This window comes from Pangasianodon hypophthalmus, chromosome 24 (genome assembly GCF_027358585.1).
Source record: "Pangasianodon hypophthalmus isolate fPanHyp1 chromosome 24, fPanHyp1.pri, whole genome shotgun sequence".
NCBI classification, from domain to species: domain Eukaryota; kingdom Metazoa; phylum Chordata; class Actinopteri; order Siluriformes; family Pangasiidae; genus Pangasianodon; species Pangasianodon hypophthalmus.
In genome coordinates, this window is record NC_069733.1 from 6,270,145 (window position 1) to 6,288,921 (window position 18,777).

The window sequence follows — 18,777 nt, forward strand, 5'->3', positions numbered from 1 at the left end:
CATGAACGTGTTATTACTGAGATTTTCGGATTTCTCATATAAATGCTGGAGTTCAACCTTCGTGTGCCTTCTTGTCAATTCTAAATATCACCATGAGATTACTGTAGATAGTACCACACAGACACCCTAAAGATGGCTGTAGATCTTCTTCTTTTGATAGCCTAAAGACTGCAATTGCTAAAAACAGTTCACACTCAAGTCTCCGTCATTGAATAGTTGATAACTTCACTTTGATACTATAAAGTTATAACTTTATGATGTTCATAAACATAGTATGATGTTCATTCTCTAGTTCCTTTCAGCAGTTAGCACTACTGACTCTAGTATACAGTTATAGAAGAGAAATTATTTATAATCACACTATTCAGTGTCACCCAGAAGAGGATGGGTTCCCTTTTGAGTCTGGTTCCTCTCAAGGTTTCTTCCTCTTGTCATCTCAGGCTTACTCATTAGGGATAAATTTAAAATTATAATTTAAATTTTATGTCTGGATTTCTGTAAAGCTGCTTTGTGTCAGTGTCCATTGTTAAAAGCACTATATAAATAAAACTGAGTTGAACTGAATAAATTCTAAAAATGAAATTTAACAGTTTTATGTATACTATATCTGTGTGTATGGTGAGCAGAGGAAAAGTGAAGAAAGTTATTTTACAGATTTCAGGGGCTCCTGAGTGGGCAACAGAAAAGTGTAAATCTTATTGTTGTGAGATTGTGAGTTAGAATCCCGGGGATTCCTCAGCCATCTGTGGCTGGGAGTCCTAGAGAGCAAAATTGGCCATCTCTAGGTGGGAATGAGGAAATTACTCTCTCCACTGTCAATCACAGTGACACTAGCCAATCATGGGCATCTGTGAGTGCATGTATGCAGAAGAAGGCAGATAGTGCTTTCCTTTGAGTGTGTTACACTGCCCTGTGGCGCAGCATGAGCAATAAATCAAGAACGTGTCACAGAGGAAACATAGGCTGGGGCGGTGTGCAGAAAACTGATTTACTGAGGAGCAGAATACTATTGCAAGGCTCTAAATGGAACCACTTAAAATGTTTGTCCATGTCTACCCATTTTCACTGTAAAAATCACAAGATTTTTCTGTTATATTTTCTTTCGAGACTTGATTTCAAATCAAAGAGCCTATCACTGTGCATGTGCTATCATTGGAAGAAGTCATTCAGTTTCACCTCATTTAATCTTCATAGTCATGGGCTTAACCTGTAGGCTTGGATTCTTGTTCTTGGCTAACAAGAGTGAAACTCTATATTGTCTGCTGTTGTAGCCCATCTGCCTTAAGGTTTGGTGTGTGTTCTGAGATGCTTTTCTGCTCACAACGGTTGTAATGGGTGTTTATTTGAGTTGCTGTAACTTTCTTGTCAGCTTGAACCAGTCTGTTTTTTTTTTTTTGCACCATCCTGTGTAAACTTTTTAGACTGTTATGCATGAAAATCTCAGGAGATGGCACTACCAACATGCCACAGTCAGAATAATTGAGATCCCATTTTTTCCCCATTAACTGAAGCTCTTGGCCTGTATCTGCAAGATTTTATGCATTGTGCTGTTGCCACAATTGGCTGTTTGTTGGACAATTGCATGAATGAGCAGGGTTATTAAAGTCTCTGCTTTATGACTCGTAGAATTGTGTAGTAATTGGTCTCAACTAGAGTCTGGGTTTCTTTTTTTTCTGGTCGTACATTTATTATTTTAATTTGTACCTGCCTGAGATATTTTCTAACAAATTTATTTGATCCTGTTTTCCAAAATATAAACAAACTCGTAACCTTATTTAAAACCACTGCAACCCTGACCAGGCAGTTACTAAGGAGGCCCAAAGAAAACAGAAACCAACCTGTGTCAGATGTCAAGTTTGAATTATAACCAAAATGGCCTCTCATACTACTTTGTATATATGCACTAATAGATGCACATGATATGCTAGCATCACTCTGATTGACATAGTAGATGGGGATTGCGTCCAGGTGAGTAAGACCAGTTATGCTCTATTGGACTTTCTGTTATGGATGGCTATGTCATTGTCAGAATTGTAATCTGAGATATCATTTAGTATGTAATATATAAGTCTGATGGGTTTATAGTGAACTTTGCACAACCATTGGGCTAAACTCACATATCCAAAAGTTGTTTTAACTAACCTGGAAAAGCATAGCAAGCACAGTAATATAGCTAAAGTCTTCACCAAAAGTCAGTAGATTTGTTTTTAGGCCCTTTTTTAAAAATGCTATAATCTAAAAACTCACAAAATCAAATGATAGAATCGTTAAGTTGGCAAAAAAAAAAAGAGCAAACATAGCTTCCTGTTTCCTCCAGGGGGCAGTATGGAGGCACTGTTTTCCCCTCCACAGCTCAGACTGCAGACTCTTTTCACTAGGGACATCATACGTGTGACCATGCAGTCTCTCTTTTGCTAGCATCCTGCCTGTCAGCTTAATAGCTGTTGATATCGGCACTCTTTCTGTGGCTGGTTGTGTTCAGCAATCTGGGATAGCCTAAATCACTAAATCAGTGATGCAGAGATTTGCCTTAAAGTGAGAATTATTGATTCATAATAATAAAAAAAAGTTTGGTGTCTGTCTTTGAGCTCTCTTCTATGATTGAAACATGCAGTAAAGTGAAAATTGAGAATGAAGTGAACATACAGTATATGAAGGAAATTGTCCAGCTTATGCTGAAACACAGTAAGACTTGGTGGTGTTGAGGGTGGGAGGGGGTTGTGACACAGTTTCACAGTTTTTCAGAAGACCAGACAGTCAGGTGAGCTCAGCTCTTGCTGCACTTACAAGGGCATATGTCTGACAGACATCATTGATATAAAGCTTTCCCTCTAATATTAGACACGTAGCCAGCATGTTCCTGACGTTTTTATGTTTCTCTTAAATAGTGCTGACTCATGCTCCACTGGCGTCTTAGCCTTAAAAGGCAATGAGTCAAAGGCAGGGCTTCAGTACCCCCCCACCCCCCCCCCCTCCACTTTCACATCTACTGTGCTGAGTGATGCTGCTTTACCACCCTAGTGCTGCTCCATATAGTCTGCCTCACACTGCAGTGGTTCAGCTTTCCGTCTCACAAATAATGACAATTTCACAGTACTAACACTTTGTCAAAAAGCCTGCTCTTTGTCATTTTTAGGTAGAGACATGACAGCAGAAGCAGTTGAAGGCTGAGTCTGCACCTGCTTTGCGTTTTTTCCCCTCATCTGGCTCTTATCGGAGGAGTATCTGTCTGATGCCGTGTTGGCACATCTGATTGGGTATGCAGACTCTGTACTGAGCATGCCAGCCTGTGACAGGGACTGCATTGCAGCGCTGCTCGCCTGGCACGCTCCATTTGTCTGCCTTTAATGTAAATAATCGGAGGTGGGATGGGGAGGGGGGCTCCTGATGGATTATGTGACTCTGCCTGTTTCAGTCTCGGAGGATGACATGAGACAAATTCTCCCATTTCTCCCCTCTTCCCCATCTCTTGATTGCTCTAATAAAAGTAAGCCATTGCTCTGGCTTTGCCCAGCTTTTTGTCTCTATAGCACATGCACGAGTTATACTCTGCAGGGCAATTATCTGCATCAGCCTCATTCTCTCTCTCCTTGTTCTCTTTTGCTCTCTCTCTCCCTCACTCTCCATGTGTCCTTAAATGACTTTCTCTCAGTCTCCCTCCCTCCCCCTCTCTCCCCCGTCTCTGTGTCTGTGCCTATAGCCTCTCTCTCCCGCTCTGTGACATACAGTAGATGGTGCATCGATTGCACACAGACGCTCGCTTTCCCTCTTGCTAGGAAGTCCTGTGTAGAGAGGCGAGGATGGATTGAGACACATCTCTTTCTCTCTCTCTCTCTCTCTTTCTTTCCTGCTCTCCTTCATTCTGCTGAGCTAATGTGAGGAGCCAGTCTGCCTTCTCTATACCTTCTCGGAGGATTCTGCTCTAGAGGTCAGGTAGTGGGATGGTGGGACAGGGAGGGAGGGTAGGGCTGGTGGGTCAGTTTGCAGCTTCTTCTGAATACTTCTCACAAGCTAATTCAGAGTTACTAAACATATAGTCTGTGCTAGTGCTAGAGGAGAGAGTGTGGCATTTAGTAGGGGAGTTGCTGTGCAGTATTTTTCCTCCAGGTTTCTATTTCCTTTTGGTTGTCCTCTGGGATACGAAAGAGCCAGGATCACAGCAAGTTCTTACTTTTAGGAATAAGGTCAAATCCTGTTTTTTGTTCTGGAACTTTTTCAGTTTGTTCTGTATATTGATATTCTGTGTGAACTGTCCTCTTGCAGATGCCCACTGGGAATTCTGTGGAGATCTGAAGCTGGCGCAATGTCTCAGCTCCTACACATGGAGATCCCCAACTTTGGCAGTGCGGTGCTGGACAGCCTGAATGAGCAGCGGCTGCTGGGCCAGCACTGTGACGTGGCCATTATGGTGAACGGGCAGGCCTTTAAGGCCCACCGTGCCGTGCTGGCTGCCAGCAGCCTTTACTTCCGTGACCTCTTCAGTGACAGCAGCCAGACTCTGTTCGAACTGCCCTCGTCGGTGGCCCCATCCTGTTTCCAGCAGATTCTGTCTTTCTGTTATACAGGCAGGATGACGGTGACAGCCAGTGACCAGCTCATGGTCATGTACACAGCCGGTTACCTGCAGATCCAGAACATTGTGGAGCGTGGGATGGACTTGATGTTCAAGGCCAACGCTCCATTCTGTGACTCGCAGACATCTGCCACAGACGATCCTCCCAGTCCAAACAACAACAACGCCTCACTGTTGCTAGGAGACCGGCCTACGGCTGTCTGTAAAATTAAAGAGGAGAAGCTGGAGACCCCTGTGTGTACTCAGAGCGGTGAGCTCAAGCAAACTGAGGATGATGCCAAGGGACTCAGGAGCAGATCTTTGAGGGGGAGTGCACTTTTCTACACCACTGGTGCAGGAAACGGGACCCTGAGTGTAGTTCACCCATATGAGCACTCATCAAGAGATCACTCAAGCCCCGGAGCCTCAAGCCTGCCCACCACGGACAGCCCTACTTCCCATCAGAACGAGGAAGAGGACTTTGAAGATGACTCATATGACAACCTTACCAGTGGGAAGATCTATGGTGTCTCGGCCAGTCTCTATGGCAGTAAATGTCAGAATGGATGAAATCTTAAAATACACTTGGCTGAATATTTAGGATTGAAGGCCCTCTGATACTATGTGTTTGTCTCTCCTCTCCTCCTAGTGCATGAGAAGATGGAGGTGTCCTCCCTGCCTCCATCCCTGGAGAGCCGTTTCTGCACGCTGCTCGGAGGGGACAGAGAAGCTCTTCCTGCCGGACTTATCAGTCAGATCGGCTACCGCTGCCACCCTGCACTCTACACAGAGGGAGATCCAGGCGAAAGGCTGGAGCTGATTGCAGGTAAGGCCTCGGCTCTGCAGTTCTATCCCATTTCAGAAAAAGCTTATCAGCTGACTGAGTAGGATAGCATGCTTAGAGAGTTGAAACCTCATTGTTTCTTTGTTGTTGGGATTGTGAAAGGATCTGGTGTGTTCATGACACGTGGGCAGCTGATGAATTGCCACTTGTGTGCTGGGGTCAAGCACAAAGTCCTTCTCCGGCGCCTGCTTGCTGCTTTTTTTGACAGGTCTGTAGAGTGACACTGTTATGTATACCTTTGTTTTTTTGCCTTGTATACCTTCGGTTTTATCAAATAAATGCTTTTAAAATATCTATGATATGACATATCAGAATATCAGCAGTATCTGAAATATAGATTTTCGAAGAATCAGTGATGTATGTGATAAACATGGCTGTTAATGAAATGTTCAGTGTGTGCCCCTCTGTGGCTAACTGTGGTATGACAACTGCAGGAATACACTGGCAGACAGCTGTGGGACAGGCATCCGCTCCTCTAACTGTGATCCCAATCGCAAACCGCTGGACAGCCGCATACTCAATACAGTCAAACGTGAGTCCTCTTTAGTTCCTCATGTGTACGTGATAAAGTTTAGTTTAATCAATATTGCTGAATGGTAATCTTTCCCAAAATGTCCAGTGTATAAATAGTGTTCAAAATTGTTCAGATAGAGCAGTAAATTGTAAACTGTGTTGCATGCTTCACATTTTTAAATGTATTGTTTGTAATGTTTAAAAGTATTTCTAAACCTATAAGTATCATAGAATTTCAGAACCTTAAGAAAACCAATTCATGAGCTGAACTGCAATCTTGCAAATAATGAAGTGGACATGTGGATGTTTATTCATTTCAGGCTTCTGTTTTGTACTGGCCTGGAAATTAGCTCTGCCCCCATAGACAACTCATAGGCATATACACTGTATTTTGAACAAAGCTGGAAGGAACATTTGGGGGGAAGAGGAAGGCTTTTGTATATTTTATTTGCAATTTCACTTCAGGCAGCAGAGGACTCTACAAATGCTCCTCTAATTCAGTTGGTTAATATTCATAAGAATTCTCCTGTTTTTATTTTTTCTCTCTCCCCTTTGAAGTCTACTGTCAGAACTTCGCCCCAAACTTCAAGGAGAGTGAGATGAATGTGATCGCCGCAGACATGTGTACCAACGCGCGCCGGGTTCGTAAGCGCTGGCTGCCCAAGATCAAGTCTATGCTGCCCGAGGCTATTGAGGTGTACAGGGGATCTGTGGTGTTAGGCCAGGTAGACGGAGTCACACAGCCCAGTCCTTCCTTCCTGTTTGATTCTGAATTCAAACACCTGGCCCAGGCGAACCTGACTCTGGAGCAGCATCTTTATGGTGACTGCAGAGAGACATTGAGAAATCACTTCCCTGGAGCCGTCATGGAGGAAAGAGCCAGCACGGAGATGAGCAAAGCTGAAGCTCTGCGATCACGCTCCGGAGACAGTCCAGAGGATGTGGCTCCAAGGCATCTGGAGAACTCAGAGAGAGAAGGGACAGTCCTCGCCCTCAACCCGGCCAGTAAGAGAGTTGACGGGGACAGTAGCAGCCCCAAAAGCCAGCCAGAGGAACACAGCGAAGAGCGGGCACTGGTAGAAGACCAGTGAGTTCTCCTTTTCCACACCATTCTAACCTCATCTATTCTTCAAACAAGGAGTGCTATCACTAATTACATGGCTTCATGCCACTTAAATAACATGTCAAAATCTGCACGATGGACACTGACATGCAATGAATATATCAAAGAACTTCAATGACAATACAGCATTTTGCAAAAAGCTGTAAGTGCTAATGCAGTAATTTATCATAAGTAATAATCTCTCTCTTACATACACACACACATGCATATACACACACATATACATGCGAACATCCGACTGAGTGGATTGTTATGCATGTGATGCTCAGCATTTTACTGACTACTCTTCCTCTGAATGACCCTTACAATACAAATGGACAACTGGTTCATGTTCATGGACTACTGCATGGCAAGAAAAAAAGCTGAACCTGTTCATTAACACAACATATGTGCATTGCTTCAGATATCAAAGCTATACTGCTGGGTTTGGACTATAACAGGAGGAAAGCATAGAGATACTTTATTTAAAAAAAACAGCTGACTGTGGGACTGCTGACTTGAACACAGAGTAGGAAGCAGAACAGAGAACATCAGTTCTCTGGAGAGAGAAATGCTGGACTCTCACTTTCTCCTCCCATGCTCTTTTTTCCTCTTTATTCGCTTGGGCTCAAGCTGCTGTATTGTACATGCTTGCCTGATTTTTGCATATCAGCTGGTCTGGAAAATTGAATTACTGGTGGATTTTGAAGTGAAATAAAGGAAAGTATTATTTTGAGGGAAATATTGGTACTGCTTCTTCATATATTACACATGGGGACTGTAATCATGACATTTTACCTTGCTGACTAAGCACCTAATCAACATTTATGTGTGCGCCCATTTTAAGGGCTCCTTTTTCATCCTTATAAACATTACGTTGACTCCATCTCTGGGCTCTCTACTGGTAAGTTTGTTTCCTTAACTCTTGATCTGAAAAAAGAGAAATAGCTTGCTTCTAAAAATGTCTGCAATTATTTATTATCTATGTCAAAACCATATGAATAATATTCTACTTATGTAAATATATGTAAAACAAATTAATGTTGGTGCAGATAATCACCTTAGATATCTAAATAGTAAACAAGTAGGTTTACGGTGTGAGGTACTGGTTTCCTGTTGGCCAGTAATCTGCTCATTTGGGTCCTTCAGCTTCTCAATGAGGATCTGCTGTGGCAGGTTTATTGGACTATTATTAAAATCACGAATGGCTCGACACTGTCTGCAGTTTTTCAGGTGCTCATTTTCCAGGCGAAAGAAATTCCAGATTGAACGCCTACAGAATAATAAATAAAATAAAATACAGTTCAATTCAATAGGTTGGTTTTCTCAGAAACAATATTTTAAAATAAGTGGATTTTTAAAAACATTCATTCACAAAACACAAGAGTCAAGTTACTGCAATGGCGGGATTCGCCTGGGCAACTTCAAGTTAATCGATACATTTTTAGTGCCTTACTGTAAAGTAAATCTAACCTGAGGACCTCCAGTGGAGCCAGTATGGCACTAGCAGTAACAACAGCAGCTGAATCCTTCATCTGAGCCAAGAGGATATTAATAGCCCAAGAGATCCGCAGTAGCACATCTGCTAACATGGCTGCATAGTAATACACCTAAAAAGCCACATAAAAATAAACTGAATATGTTGAAGTTTAAATAAAATGAACACCAAAACACAAAGATGCATCACTAAGTGTTCAACTATGATTAGATTTAATATGATTAAACTATTACTCTCAATGTGGAATGTCCATTTAAATTCTAATTTTAGCCCAGCTAGACTTCTATATATAATAACATATCTAGAAGTATTTGGTGTATCACATTACACTGCATCTGCACAGTACATCTCAATATTCTCTATGAACATATAAAAATACACAGATTAGCCATAACATTAAAACCACTGACAGGTGAAGTGAATAACATTGATTATCTCGTTAAAGTGGCACCTATCAAGGGGTGGGACATATTAAGCAGCAAGTGAACAGTCAGTTCTCAAAGTTGAGTGACTTTGACAAGGCCAAGATGACTGGGTCAGAGCATCTCCAAAACAGCAGGTCTTGTGGGGTGTTTCCGGTATGCAGTAGTTAGTACATACCAAAATCTAAGGAAGACAACCGGTGATCCGGCGACAGGGTCATGGGCTCCCAATGCTCACTGATGTGCGTGGAGAGTGAAGGCTAGTCCGTCTGGTCCGATCCCACAAAAGAGCTACTCTAGCACAAATTGCTGAAAAAGTTAATGCTGGCTATGATAGAAAGGTCAGAATACATAGTGCATCGCAGCTTGCTGCATATGGGGCTGCGTAGCCGCAGACCTGTCAGAGTGCCTATGCTGACCCCTGTCCACCACCAAAATGGGTACATGAGCATCAGAACTGGACCAAGGAGCAATGGAAGAAGGTTTTTTTTAAAATTTTTTACATCATCTGGATGGCTGGGTGCGTGTCTGTCATTTACCTGGGGAAGAGATGGCACCAGGATGCACTATGGGAAGAAGACAAGCCAGTAGAGGCAGTATGATGCTCTGGACAATGCTCTGCTAGGAAACCTTGGGTCCTGGCATTCATGTGGATGTTACTTTGACATGTACCACCTACCTAAACATTGTTGCAGACCAAGTACACCCCTTCATGGCAACGGTATTCCCTAATATCAGTGGCCTCTTTCAGCAGAAATGCACCCTGCCACACCGCAAAAATTGTTCAGGAATGGTTTGAGGAACATGACAAAGAGTTCAAGGTGTTGACTTGCCCTCCAAATTCCACAGATCTCAATCCAATCAACCATCTGTGGGATGCGCTGTGCAAACAAGTCCGATCCGTGGAGGCCCCACTTCGCAACTTACATGACTTAAAGGATCTGCTGCTAATGTCTTGTTGCCAGATACCACAGCACACCTTCAGAGGTCTTGTGGAGTCCATGCCTTGGCAGGTCAGAGCTGTTTTGCCGGCATAAGGAGGACCTACACAATATTAGGCAGGTGGTTTTAATGTTATGGCTGATCGGTGTATAACACAGTGTTGTTGATTATGAGGACAGATATATTTGTATATTATACCTCTCGGGAGTAAAGTAGCTCCTCTTTCAGAAGTCCATTTCCTTGCAGCAGTCCCCAGTCCATCCTTAGGTCCCAGCTCACAGTCACTATTACACTTATGCAGGTAGACATGGCCCACAGGTACAGATACACATACACACTCTCCTCCATGGCCGGATCAGACTTCTCTAAAGCACACAGATCATTGTGATTCTATCCAATCTACACACTTTGGTCCACCTTTATTTAGAGTTTTCCTAATCTCAGTGCCTTGATGTGGTAATGATTGTTGTTTCACACCTCATGCCCAGTGTTCCCAGGATCCACTGCTACCCTGCCCAGGATAAAGCCGTTACTAGAGATGAATGAATGAATGAATGAATGAATGAGGTCCTTTATAGGCATTGCTCCAAGAGCGACATAAAACCCTTCCCGCGAACTAACATAAATCAGAAAAAAGACAAATTTTCTAAATGCTTATAAAAAAATGTCAAGTTGACATAATCCCTGAGTCACATGACATAGATATGTGCTGCCATAAGGCTATGTTACTACACTTTCTTATGTTAGAACATCACAACAACTGAGCACTGTGTACTTCTGATGAGTGACACATTCGTGATATACAGTCAGGTCCAGAAGTATTTGGACAATGACAGAATTTTTGTGATTTTGCCTTGATACACCACCACAATGGATTTGAAATAAAACAATCAAGATGTGATCGAAGTGTAGACTTTCAGCTTTATTTTAAGAGGTTCCACAAGAATATGGCATTTACCATTTAGGAATTACAGCTATTTTCAACCAAGTACCTCCATTTTCAGAGGCTCAAAGGTATTTGGACAAAGTGAAATAACTGTAAAGATAACCATAATTTTAATACTTGGGTCAAAATCCTTTACAGTCAATGACTGCCTGAAGTCTGGAGCCCATGTTCTCAAAACTCAAATTCTGAGTTTCCTCCCTGGAGATGCTTTGCCAGGCCTTCACTGCAGCCACCTTCAGTTGCTGTTTGTTTGTGGGTCTTTCTGCCTTCAGTCTTGTCTTCAGTAAGTGAAAAGCATGCTCTATTGGGTTGAGATCAGGTGACTGACTTGGCCGTTGAAGAATATTCCATTTCTTTGCCTTCGAAAAGTCTTGAGTTGCTTTCGCAGTATGTTTCGTGTTATTATCCACCTGCACTGTGAAGCGGCGTCCGATCAGTTTTGTAGCATTTGGCTGAAGGTGAGCAGAGAGTATAGCCCTATACACCTCAGAATTCATCTTTCTACTTCTGTCAGCAGTCACATCATCAATAAACATCAATGAGCCCGTTCCATTGGCAGCCATACATGCCCATGCCATAACACTGCCTCCACCATGTTTGACACATGATGTGGTATACTTAGGATCATGAGCTGTTCCTTTTTTTTGCCATACTTTTCTCTTCCCATCATTCTGGTACAAGTTAATGTTGGTTTCATCAGTGCAAAGAATCTTATTCCAGAACATGGGAGGCTTTTTTAGATGTTGTCTGGCAAAGTCTAATCTGGCTTTCCTGTTCTTGAATGTTACCAGTGGTTTGCACCTTGTTGTAAACCCTCTGTATTTACATTCATGAAGGCGTCTCTTGATTGTAGATTTTGACAATGAGTATTCTTGACTTCTAGTGATGTTGTGAAGGGGTTTTTCTTCACCAAGAAAAGAATTCTGCGATCATCCACTTTAGTTGTCTTCCGTGGTCTTCCAGGCCTTTCGATTTTGTTGAGCTCACCAGTGCTTTCTTTCTTTTTAAGAATGTACCTAACTGTTGATTTGGTTTTTGCTAAGGTTTTTTTTTTTTTCAGCCTAATGATGGCCTCCTTCACTTGCATTGAGATCTCCTTGGACTTCATATTGGTAGCTCCAGTTGAACAGCTGCCAAATGATAACTCAATACCTGATATCAACTCCAGACCTTTTATCTGCTTCATTTGTTTTGAAATAACGAGGGAATGGACCGCACCTGGTCAATTAACTTCTTATCAGTCAATTGTCCAAATACCTTTGATCCCCTGAAAATGGAAGTACTTTGCTTAAAATGGCTGTAATTCCTAAATGGTAAATGCCATATTTTTGTGGAACCTCTTAAAATAAAGCTGAAAGTCTATACTTCGATCACATTTTAATTGTTTTATTTCAAATCCATTGTGGTGGTGTATAAAGGCAAAATCACAAAAACTCTGTCATTGTCCAAATACTTCCGGACCTGACTGTATATACTCATAAAAATCTTATAAGCAGAAATATGAAACTCACTTTACTTAAACACTACAGTGCTCAGCTTAATTTTTCTAATTAACTTAACCTACAGTATGTTACATCACCAGTCTGTGACTATGACGTGCCAGAAATGCACTGATACAACTACTAACCCAGTTGTCATTATGTTCATCCTGGAAAGTGTCATAATCCTATGTTAAATAAATAAATAAATAAATAAATCTATGTTGCTTGACTCTGGTGTTACATCAACATTGTCATAGGCAGGGTTAATAGTTAAGTTAATTAAGATAGTTAAGGCTGTTGAAATAAAGCAGTATATATGTTTATGTAGATTTAGGTCAGTTATGTCATGCAGGTACACTATATGGCCAAAGGGTTGTGGACAGCAGACCATAACAGTCATATGTGCTTTTTGAACATCCAGTTCCAGATTTAGTCCCCCTTTGCTGTTATAATAACCTCCATCCTTCTGGGAAGGCTTTCCACTAGATCTTGGAGCATGGTTGTGGGGTCCAATCAGCCAAAACAGCAGTAGCGAGGTGAGGCACTGATTTGGGGCAAGGAGGCCTGAGGTGCAGTCTGTGTTCCAGATCATCCCAAAGGTGATCAGTGGAGTTGAGGTAAGGGCTCTGTGCAGGCCACTCAAGTTTTTCCACTCCAAACTTGGCAAACCATGTCTTCATGGAGCTCGTTTTGTGCACAGGGGCACTGTCATGCTGGAACAGGTTTGGGCCTCTTAGTTCCATTGAAGGGAAATTGTAATACTTCAACATGCAAAGACATCCTATACAATTATGTGCTTCCAACTTTGTGGCAACAGTTTCGGGAAGAACCACATATGGGCGTGATGTTCAGGTGTCACAACCTTTGGCCATATAGTGAATCATTTAGCCCTATTAACAACCACTGTTATATAGCGTGTTACCGATGATATTAAAAATAAATAAATCTGCATTTGCATTTACCTAGCAGACCAGAAGGAGAAAATCTTCCCAGGGTGTTATGTATTTTTATTAAACCCTGGAGCAATACAGTAAATAGTAAGTCTGGTTCCTACACTTTTCATAAGGTTTTGTGGTATTCATTCACATTCAGTTGGAAACTGAGACACTTCCATGTTTACTGTGAGCTACACTGACTACATTAGTAACACAAATTCTTCTCTCTTAAAAGTAGTCCCATCTTTAAAAGACAAATTACACTTACATCTATACCTTTGACTGAAGAATTTGTGAATGCTTATTACAAAAATGATTCAAGTAGATGTTTATTTCCTACTCTTAGATTATAAGTTTCATGTAGACAGGTTTTCCATTTCTCTGTCAATACAGGGAAATGATTCATATGCTAAAGACATGATAGATTGAAATTAGGTTAAAAATGCTGGAGTATTTCCTTTCAAGAACACTGGTAAAAATATAAGCATTTAACCATTAATAATTAAAGATACAGGCAGGTCCATAAGTATTTGGACAGTGACACATTTTTTCTTTATTTGCCTCTGTACACCACCACAATGGATTTGAAATGAAGCAATCAAGATGTGACTGAAGTGTAGACCTTCAGCTTTAATTCAAGGGATTTAAAAAAAATATTGTCCCTCCATTTTCACAGGCTCAAATGTAATTGGACAAACATAATTATAAATACTTTCTGCCTTCAGTTTTGTCTTCAGTAAGTGAAATGCATGCTCAGTTGGGTTGAGGTCATCAGACATTTAAGAACATTTAATTTCTTTGCCTTCAGAAGCTCTTGGGCTGTTTCACGGTACGTTTTGGGTCAGTATCCATCTTTATTGTGAAGCACCATCCTATCAGTTTTGCTGCATTTGACTGACCTCTTCTAGAGTGTTCTTGACTTGGCTAGTTGTTGTAAAGGGGTTTTTCTTCCACAAATAAAGAATTCTGCAATCATCCACTTTAGTTTTCTTCTGTGGTCTTCCAGGCCTTTTGGTGATGCTGATCCTTCTTTTTAAGAATGTACCAAATTGTTGATTTGGCCACTCCTAAACTGCTACCTCTCTGATAGGTCTTTTTGTTTTTTCAGCGTAATGATGGCCTCCTTCATTTGCTTCGAAACCTCTCATGTTGAGAGTTCCAAAGAACTGCTACCAAATGCAAATTCAATGCTTGGAATCAACTCCAGACCTTTCATCTTCTTAATTTGTCATGAAATAATGAGGAAACAGGCCACAGCTGGCCATGAAACTTATTAGTCAATTGTCCAATTACTTTTGAGCCTGTGAAAATGGAGGGACTCTGTAAAAAATGGCTGTCATTCCTAAACAGTTAATGCCATATTGTTAAACCCCTTGAATTAAAGCTGAAAGTTTACACTTCAATCACATCTTGATTGCTTCATTTCACAATGGATTGCTTCAAATCCATTGTGGTTGTGTACAGAGTCAAAATTACAAAAATTGTGTCATTGTCCATTGACCTGACTGTACTTAATTTGTCTCAATTTTTTTTTTATGTTCATGGTATTGTTATAACAGTTTATACAGATTTTGATATCAATATGAACTGTTATAAAAATACTATGAACATAAAGAAAATTACAAGAGACACCCATTGACATATTGGGTATATTTAATTATTAAATATTAAATATTAATTTTACAGAAATTTCACTACCTCTTGCTGTGTTGTAGAGACCTGCAAATGTGACCATGAGAAAGACAGTGGAGTATTTGCCAGCATTAAGGAGATGCACTGTGTTTCCACTGTCCCAGAAGTCTCTAAGACACTGAGCAAACCTCAGCCATGGAGGGAAGCATTGAATCAGACATATGACTATTTTGCTCTGCCTTTCCCAGTCCACACTCTCTGGAACACATACAGAAACATAAACAGAGATAACACATGGAGTGAGATTGCACAGCTCCTGTTCTCAGCTCTAAATTTACACACACCGTGAAAAAACATGAAATGAATCTTACTCCATTTATTAACAGGTTCTTTTATTTAAGTAATAATAACCTGCCTGCAAGGTGATAAGGATTTATAATCTCCAGCAAAAGTCTTTGATATTGCTGTATTTTAATCGGTTGTCTAGAAAACAATGCACAATACTGAATTGCAGTGATCTCAAATTTTCTGCACCTCTAACCAGAGAGCTGCCATCCTGCAGATCTGCCCAGTTTATCTGAAAGGTGTAGAAGCACAGCAGGTCCCACAGGCTCAAGATAACAGGACTCAGACTGTTGAGCTGGTCAGCCAGCCAGCAATCTGCAAACCCAACAGGCCAGAGAGGTGCTGTCAGGACCTTCCACTGTGGATACACAAGAGGAGCAGTGCTGCTACAGCAAGATACAATACATCATGGCATCTCATTCACACACTCATTCACAGGTGGAAAATTCTCCACAAGGGAGAACTGCGCTGTAGATCTTGTGTGCATCATTAGCAAAAGGGAGAAAACTTTCAATAATGAAAGGGGGGTCATATGTTTGCACTCACTGGTTTCATCCATATAAAGTAAAAAGTCTAAAACATTCTCTACAGGAATGCAGGCTATGTTTGCTGCTGTTTCCATTGCAGTATGATTATGATACTGGAAACATATAATCAGTCAGAAGAGCCTAACAATAACATAATTTGCCTAACTGCTTAGTACCATATGTCAGGACAAAATCACTTTTTTGTGCAATGAATTTCTGCACTCATTAAGACAAAGTTCCTTTGTCCAGGATAGTTTCTCCCATTACATAAATAATAATAATTATATAATAATTCAGCAAATCCTAAATAAGTCAGCAAATCCTGGTGTGCTTTACAAAGAAAAAAATAAACTAGTATTCATGATAACGCATGTTACTGAAAGAATCTATTGCCGTTAATTAAATCTATGAAAATTACTACAAACATATAAAAATAATAATATGGCATGCTAAACAAACCAATTTTAATTGGAGAAAAAGTATTTTAAAAAGTTTAAAGACAATAATATATGAGAGTAATCACTGCTCTTTAAAGCAAAACAATTTCCACAAAGAAGGCTTCAGTTAAATCATCAAGAAATATTTCACCTCCCTATTTAGTCCAGACCTACACTATATGGCCAAAAGAATGTGGACACCTGACCTTCACACCCAAACCTGTTCCAGCATGACAATGCCCCTGAGCACAAAGTGAGATCCATGAAGACATGGTTTGCCAAGTTTAGTGTGGAAGAACTCGAATGGCCTGCACAGAGCCCTGACCTTAACCCCACTGAACACCTTTGGGATGAACTGGAACACTGACTGCACCCCAGGCGTCCTCAGTCAACATCAGTGCCTGACCTCATTAATGCTCTTGTGTTTGAGTGGACAAGTTCCCACAGCCATGCTCCAAAATCTAGTGAAAAGCCTTCCCAGAAGGATGGAGGCTGTTACAGCAGCAGCAAAGGGGTGACCAACTCCAATTTTAATGCTCATGGTTCTGGAATGGGATGTTCCACATCTGCACATCTGGTTGTGATGGGCAGGTGTCCAAATACTTTTGACCATGTAGTGTATGTACTTAAGCTGTATTGTGGAGATGACCTAAGAGAAGTGACACAGTGTGTCTTTGTTTTTGTCATTCCAGTTAACATATGCCAGAGCATAATATTGTGCCTATAGGAAAAAGTGGAACACAGAAGACAAAACAGGGGCTCTGTGTACAAGACTATATTATGAGTAAACTGCAGGACATGCACAGGATGATACAGCAACAGTACAGTAAGATTTCAGTAAAAATACAAGTACAAGTACAGCATGATACTATAAATGCACAGGATGATATGGGGAACTACATGTTACTGATTAATACAGAAGATAATGGCAGTATCAAGATGAACCAGTAAAGTGTAAACCATCATAAGCAACAGCATATGAAAGTAAATTAAATATTATAGTATCTGCATGAAATCTGGAATATCATATCTCACCATCACAGCAAGAAACCAGTGACGAGACCCAGAGTGACAAGTAGATGTGGGGTTTAACAGCAAGAACAGCAAAAGACTGTGGAATAAAAGGGGGTGGAGCTGTTGTGGGATTGACATGAACGAAGGATGTAGCCAGGCCAACACACTAATACAACAACATACAGCCAAGTATCCTGCCACCTGCAGCGAATAAATAAGAAACAAAAGAAAATTAATATACATCACCTAGATTACTTTTTAGTAATCAGTTATTATGCTGGTGGTGATCATGATGACAGAATTGACAGATTTAATAATACTGCGTTCATAACCTCTAAAACGTGATGATGTGATAAGTGATGTCTAGGATCCAGCTCAAAAATGAGAATGTGATTGATTCCAGATCTTCTCCAGCAATACATGGATAATCCCATCAGTGACAGGAACTCGATCAGCAGAAAACTCCCTCTGTAGAGTTGTAGCAGTGGCTTCAGTTGCTCTAGATGTGATTCATTCAATGCTGGTACATAGCAAGTGAGGATTAGCCAAAATAAAAATATAAAAGAAATGATTGAGAGAGTGAGAGTTATTTAGGGCCAAAGTAAAGAATTAACATGGTCCTACCACTAACCTTTAAAAGCAATAAAAGTTATCAGCGCTATAACGAGGCCGCAGGTGACACCGATCCGAAATGTTATCCACTGTCCAGCTGTCTTTGCATGAAAAAAGTAGTGTAAGAGTCTTTTAACAATCTGTTAAAGGTTTATGAGTGAAATTATCGCTCTGTCTCAGCACTGTAATTAACAAAGACTAACAAAAGCAAAGCCAATTTATAAACAGTTTTTGTAGCTTAGCTGATCTCATTTTATTTATGGTTCTGGACATGACTTGTATCATCAGCTTGAAAGATTTCAGTTCTTACTTGTTCCATTCCCCTTGGTGGGAGTTCAAGTCTTCTCAGAGCTTTCTCTTCATTGCCACCCTCAAGCTGAAGCATAAAAGTCTGTGCAGTTCAATTCATAGAAATCATGCAAATAAATATACAGATGGGATTTGTTTAATTGAAAGAACAATATATATACATCAATATATTCTCACCTCCAGTCTAAACATCATTTCCTCACAGCTACTTCTCTCAGTGTGTAGTAAAGAAGTGTCTAGTCTTTCAGTTCTCCACTGTAGGCCACGCTCAGATTGAATTTTTGCATCATACTTTTTTGTAATCTTATAGAAACCTTGGTAGTTCAGCTCCTGTGATCAGAAAAATATTGTTATTGAGAGAAGTTGCTTCTGTGACCAACTTTTGACCAAACAACATCAAGATTTCCACAAAAATTACTGTACATCTACCTGGTAGCTCTGGAGAAACGCCAGACTCAGATAAAATTCCCCAACAGCCATTTTAAGTTTATGTAATTCAGTCTTTTTCCTCTGCAGATGTCTGTAGGCCTCTGAGGAGACTGGGACATGTCCACTTCCTCCAGCACCTGCTCCTGAACCATCCAGAGCAACAATCCCAAACGTGGACAGCCTCCATTTCGCCTCAGATAACTTTTCTGAGAAAATGTTACGACTCAGTGATATCAT

The 18,777-nt window shown here is 40.8% G+C and overlaps 2 protein-coding genes across 3 annotated transcripts; one reads left to right on the plus strand and one right to left on the minus strand.

Moving 5' to 3' along the window:
- The first annotated feature begins 3,347 nt into the window (after positions 1-3,347).
- On the plus strand, positions 3,348-7,779 carry LOC113542261 (nucleus accumbens-associated protein 2). Of its 2 annotated transcripts, none has more exons than XM_026939651.3 (6): positions 3,348-3,928; positions 4,264-5,108; positions 5,202-5,378; positions 5,499-5,604; positions 5,831-5,928; positions 6,468-7,779. In XM_026939651.3, exons 2-6 carry the CDS (start codon positions 4,304-4,306, stop codon positions 6,998-7,000), a joined length of 1,719 nt encoding a protein of 572 aa, XP_026795452.1. In that variant the 5' UTR covers positions 3,348-3,928; positions 4,264-4,303; the 3' UTR covers positions 7,001-7,779. The 2 variants fall into 2 exon arrangements, with proteins under 2 accessions (XP_026795452.1, XP_026795453.1); XM_026939652.3 differs by having other exon boundaries at positions 4,264-5,102.
- On the minus strand, positions 7,384-18,777 carry LOC113542600 (xenotropic and polytropic retrovirus receptor 1 homolog). The gene is made up of 10 exons (XM_034299371.2): positions 18,541-18,777; positions 18,426-18,441; positions 17,523-17,710; positions 17,212-17,391; positions 15,402-15,570; positions 14,934-15,125; positions 10,072-10,238; positions 8,485-8,621; positions 8,072-8,284; positions 7,384-7,941 (listed from the first exon to the last, which is right to left on the minus strand). The coding sequence occupies exons 1-10, from the start codon at positions 18,775-18,777 to the stop codon at positions 7,884-7,886; spliced, it is 1,557 nt and encodes a 518-aa protein (XP_034155262.1). The 3' UTR covers positions 7,384-7,883.

Coding starts and splice junctions, on each gene's coding strand:
- LOC113542261 (XM_026939651.3), top strand. CDS start 4,304: ATGTCTCAGCTCCTACACATGGAGATCCCCAACTTTGGCAGTGCGGTG. Junction 5,605..5,830: donor CTTGCTGCTTTTTTTGACAG/GTCTGTAGAGTG, acceptor TGACAACTGCAG/GAATACACTGGCAGACAGCT. Junction 5,929..6,467: donor CATACTCAATACAGTCAAAC/GTGAGTCCTCTT, acceptor TCCCCTTTGAAG/TCTACTGTCAGAACTTCGCC.
- LOC113542600 (XM_034299371.2), bottom strand. CDS start 18,777: ATGATATCACTGAGTCGTAACATTTTCTCAGAAAAGTTATCTGAGGCG. Junction 15,126..15,401: donor TGGCAGCTCTCTGGTTAGAG/GTGCAGAAAATT, acceptor TATGTGTTCCAG/AGAGTGTGGACTGGGAAAGG. Junction 7,942..8,071: donor TTACTATTTAGATATCTAAG/GTGATTATCTGC, acceptor CTCTTTTTTCAG/ATCAAGAGTTAAGGAAACAA.